General features: G+C 42.2%; 1 protein-coding gene across 3 annotated transcripts in view; it reads right to left on the reverse strand.

The window, feature by feature from the left end:
• The window catches only part of mad1l1 (mitotic arrest deficient 1 like 1), a 47,876-nt gene extending 44,517 nt beyond the window's left edge, over positions 1 to 3,359 (reverse strand). Inside the window, exons 1-9 of one of the 3 annotated variants that reach the window (XM_031863196.1) lie at positions 3,264 to 3,359; positions 2,736 to 2,898; positions 2,503 to 2,643; positions 2,229 to 2,408; positions 2,017 to 2,141; positions 1,827 to 1,908; positions 1,305 to 1,435; positions 457 to 571; positions 190 to 251 (exon numbers count right to left, since the gene is read on the reverse strand). In XM_031863196.1, coding sequence (XP_031719056.1) covers positions 190 to 251; positions 457 to 571; positions 1,305 to 1,435; positions 1,827 to 1,908; positions 2,017 to 2,141; positions 2,229 to 2,408; positions 2,503 to 2,643; positions 2,736 to 2,879 — 980 coding nt within the window. In that variant the 5' untranslated portion in view covers positions 2,880 to 2,898; positions 3,264 to 3,359. Of the gene's footprint in view, positions 1 to 189; positions 252 to 456; positions 572 to 1,304; positions 1,436 to 1,826; positions 1,909 to 2,016; positions 2,142 to 2,228; positions 2,409 to 2,502; positions 2,644 to 2,735; positions 2,952 to 3,251 lie in introns of all 3 variants that reach the window. The other 2 variants (XM_031863194.1, XM_031863195.1) reach the window with 2 other exon arrangements.
• Between the last annotated feature and the right edge of the window lie 1,554 nt (positions 3,360 to 4,913).

The following is a 4,913-nucleotide window of genomic DNA, read 5'->3' on the forward strand; positions in this document are numbered from 1 at the left end:
CACACACACACACACACACACACACACACACACACACACACACACACACACACACACACACACACACACACACACACACACACACACACACACACACACACACACACACACACACACACACACAGACAGACAGACAGACAGACAGACAGACAGACAGACAGACAGACAGACAGACAGACAGCGTCTGACCTGATGTTGAGGCCGGTAGATTGCCCGATGTTTTCCCAGGCTCGGAGCTTCTCCGCCAACCTCTAAGGATCCAAGAAACATTAGGTCACCCGTTTGTCCATGTATTGGACCTACATGCTACTGTTATTATCATGGCAGCAGTCAAAAGCAAGACAGTTGAACAAAATAACTGAAAATAACTTTTGAAAAACTATAAATTATTCAATAGGATAATGATATGCTACAGAGTGAAAAACACTTCACAACTCCACGTGGTCTTGGGTTTACCTCCTTCTCCAGTTCCATATTCACCAGCTCTTCCTTCGCTTTCTCCATCCTCTCCAGCTTCCTCCTCAGCCCCACCACCTCCTCTTTCAACAGGCTGCAGTTCTCCCTGCTCTCCCTGGACAGCCGGAGGGAGAAGAGCAAAAACAAACCTCAACATTAGCTTCAAGGCTGTGGAAATGGCATTTTTTTCAGTAGCAAGTTCACAGAAACTAAATCTATGAGCACACGATGAAAAATAAAACATTTAGAACTGGGTAACATGATCGCATTATTCTTATAATTCTAAATCAACAGCTTATATGTCATTTCCCTCTAAAAAGAAAAAGGTTTTGTTTCGTTTTTTTTTTTACACCTTTTAGTACTGCAGACAACCAATAGATGAAAACAGTGATGACGGATGTTATCAGAGAATTTATGTTCCGACTAGATATTATTTTACCCATACTGCTTCTATTCAAGGAAAATATGCTTATTTAAAAATCAGCAATGACTTAATGTGTGACCATGCCGTTACAGTATATTCAGCAGAATTCTAGTTGTGTAACCGACATCATTTTATAATACATTATCTTCAGAAATGAAATGGAGTTTCATGCTTTAAATTTCACCTTGAGCCTGATGGATGCTGTGTTTCTGCACTGACTCTTGATGAGATCAACATTTTTAATGCGGCAAGACTTTTCTCCCACTTTCCCTCCTCAAAAGCTACCACCTAATGCCTCCTTGTGCGGCATGAGGACCCAAAGTCACGCTGACATGTCGAAGCAGACTTTCTGACCACTGTTGTGTCGCACTAGGCGGTAGTCTATTCTGTTGAAAGGCATTAAAACATTGAAAATGTATTTGACCTGAGAAAGGCATTATCCTCTCTGAGGCGCTTCACATCCTTCTCCAGGTCTGGAACCTTGGCCACCTCTGACTTTACATTCTTTACGATGGCAAAGTCTTGCTCCTGGAGGGCGAGACGCCTCTCCAACTCCTGTCAAAACGTGAAGAGAGAAATGAAATACCAACAGCACGTGTGTATTGGGTCCACTGCTAAAGCATTCACTGCCCTTTGTTTCACATATAGGAACCTTTGAATGACGTTATTCAAACATTATCACGTAAAAAAGTGAGGTAAAAACATTCCAAACAAACATTTTAAAATGGAAAAAGTAAGTAAATTAGAAAGCCAACATGTCCAATAACTCAAATGATAAACTATACATGTGACATCGAGTATGTTTAGAAGACTTACAGTTTGTAATGATATGGGATATGATGCGACTCACTCTGCATGTAAACACCACATTGCTGTATACAATATCCTTAGACTATCACGGTTTGTGATTGTCAGTAATCAGTAATGTCAGCTGTGTGTAACACACCTTAATCTTGATGATGTGCTCTGAGCAGGAGGTCTGGGCCGCTTGGAGACTTTGGCAAAGCTGAGAGACTTCCTGATGCTTCCTGATTATAATACCAAGCAGAGAGAAGTGTTAGGTCAGCGTTTTTCTTGCGCAGTACAGCATGAAACAGAGCTAGTAGCAAGTTGGTAGTCTCAGTGTGTGCCTGTACCTGCGCTGTAAATCTAACTGTTCCTGCAGTTCCTGGTTTTCAAGGGTTTGAGAAGAAACTGCCGAGTCTTGGTTTTGAATCTTCTGCTTCAGCTCTCGGATCTCATCCTTCAAAGAACTGATGGTCTGGGAACAGATTACAGAAGTAAGTCAAGGTAACATAAGAGACATAACCAGTGTACAGAAGCAGTAAATGTGTGTGTGCGTGCGTACCTGGTTAGCGGTGTTCAGTCTCGTATCTCGCTCCTCCAGTTTCCTGTTCAGGCCGTCCAGGTTCTTACGTAGAGAACGATTTACCGTCAGCTGCTCGGAGAGGTTCTTAGCTGCCTCCGTCTCTCTGTCCTCTAACTTTTTTATTCGCCCCAAGAGATCCTGGTTCCGGTCAACCTCATGCTGTTGCATAAAAAGGTGAGGTACAAGTTTTACCCAATGTCCTCTCTGATGTTCATTTGTGTTATATGGATGTGTAAGGGTGCGAGACCTGTACCTCGAAGTCTCGTGCGCTGTCAGAAGCAGCCCTCTCGAGTTCATATCGAGCTCGCTTGTGACTCAGCTCCATCTGCTTCTTCTCCTGGTCCAGCTGAAGGTAGCGATTCTTGGATTGAACCTTCTCTGCTGCTTCCAACAACTACAGGGAGAAACAAGTCAGTCAGTGCTGAAGGTTGCATGTTAACACCGCCTTCACAAAGCTTACTGTAGATGCTGTCAGTTTCTGTATACCTCCATGCTGCGTTTGTACTGATTCTGCAGGTTTGCAGGTCCTGCTGAGTGCTCCGACAGCCGCTGTGGAGGGTCAGTGCGGCTGATGAAGGAATTGAAGGACTTCAAGGTTGTTAATACAGTGGTGTCATCTTCCAAGTCCATGTTTAGAGTCACTGGTGTTCTAATGCAGAGATGGAAGGTTCAGGGATAAGAGCAGGAGTCAGTAAAGCTATACTGCAGAAATAGAAACAAAACAACACAGCTATGTCAGCTAATGCATGATAGATAGATAGATAGATAGATATAAAACACCAATGGCTAGCCGTTAGCTAACATTAAATAAAAGATAGCTATGTAACTGCTGCTAAAACTAGCTTCCTGTCTCACCAACACAAACAGCAACAGAAGTTATCCAAGTTAAGCTAGCAGCTAAAAATAAAAGCTAATGTTTAGGCGCTACATAACGTACAATCTTAAGAGAACCAGCTAGCATTTCCGTTAATACAGTTTGCACTTTGAAGCATATGTCCTCACCTCAGTACTGACTTGTTTGTGAAGAGTAGCGGGCTAGTAGCAACGTTAGATACGTTATCTTCGCACTGCTAGCATGTTAGCTCCACACTCTGCATACAGAAATCCCTCCAGTTGCGCTCAAATGAGATACGTGAAGTATCGCGAGACTTCTTTACATATCGCGAGAGTGTCGGTTTCAGACTGCTTCTGATGGGTGGAGGGGAAAATAAACTTCACAGCAGCGCTGCAAACTTGTTTTACACGACTAAACACGTGTTTGCACGCTGGAAAATTAGTAAAATAAATTCAAGTAAAAGTATGTCAGGGTTTTGGACCTCGGGCCGTAGATAAGGAGCTGTTATGGGAGGTTTTTATGAGGAGACAATACATTATTTAGCCTCTAATATTAATGCATCTTCGGGGGGATGGAGTCAGAAAGAAGACTAAAGCAATGAAGATCACCATCAACACCACATTTGACAGCTTTTTAGACATTGGCCTAATACAATAGAGGAAATAACAACAGAATACATTGGAATAATTTAGTATATTAAACAATTTATATCACCAGCTTGGCACCTGTTTGTAGGCTATACGAGGAAGAATGTTCCTTCATTGACATCATGTAGTTGCATAGTTTTTCCCACAGAGAGCAGCACCGCTATATTCATCAGTGCATTTAACAGGATGTTGAATGAGCTGGACAACAGCAAGCTGTGACTGGCTCTTCATTATGAAAATGCACATGCTATTCTCACATTAAGTGTGAACAAATAAATATAGGTATTGTACCCACATAGCAAAGTGATAGGGCACTGTCGGCATTCATTTGAGCACTGACATTCATATTGACCCAAGTGTGGCGCTAATTACACAGTTTTAAAGATGACAAATGGGCTGATTTGAGCCACAATGTTGTGGCCAGAGGCATCAGAATCCATGTTGAATTTAATCACCACAAACTACCACAAATAAGGCTCCTGATGCAAACTTGATTTAGCTACAAAGATCCAAAGTTACTCAACCTAACCAACAATGATTCTTATTGTTACAGTGTCCAGTTAGCTTTGTGCATAAATACTGTCAAATAAGGGAATCAGCCACAGCATAGCTCCCAAGGACTGCCTGAATGCTCAGAGTGTTCCTTATAGCATACATTAATGCATTTTGATATGTGGGAAGAAAGGATGTATGTAAACACAATGGGGGGGGGGAAGCCCAGAGAGGACCAAGGCCTCACCGAGCTGCTGTGTCAAACAAATAAGCAGAGAAATCACAGAGTACAGAGATGCATACATAGAAGTCATCCCAATTACTTTCCCAGGTCCCAAGCAGCCACAGAGAGGAATCACTCTATGTGCAAACAGTTGGATTTATTTATGATCTCGGATAAACGTTGTTTACTTGTTTCAAAGCTCAAGACAAACCACAACCCCTCTGAACTTAAGTGGCAAACAATCTAAATACCATCACTAACCTCCCTAATTTAAGGAGAAAACAATCCACACAGGATTTTTTACAGTATTTAATAGTCTTCAGGAAATGGTCAGTAACAACACCTTTACATCCTCGAGATTAGCTTTCTAATCCAGAGCTATTTGCAGCACCAGTAAACAAGCTTTAACTACCTATTGACCACACCAACTTCCCCATGGAGAGCAGCAGGTCAATAGGTCAGAGCCG

The sequence above is a fragment of the Anarrhichthys ocellatus genome, unplaced genomic scaffold (assembly GCF_004355925.1).
Source record: "Anarrhichthys ocellatus isolate YVR2014 unplaced genomic scaffold, GSC_Weel_1.0 scaffold28, whole genome shotgun sequence".
Classification (NCBI taxonomy): Eukaryota; Metazoa; Chordata; class Actinopteri; order Perciformes; family Anarhichadidae; genus Anarrhichthys; species Anarrhichthys ocellatus.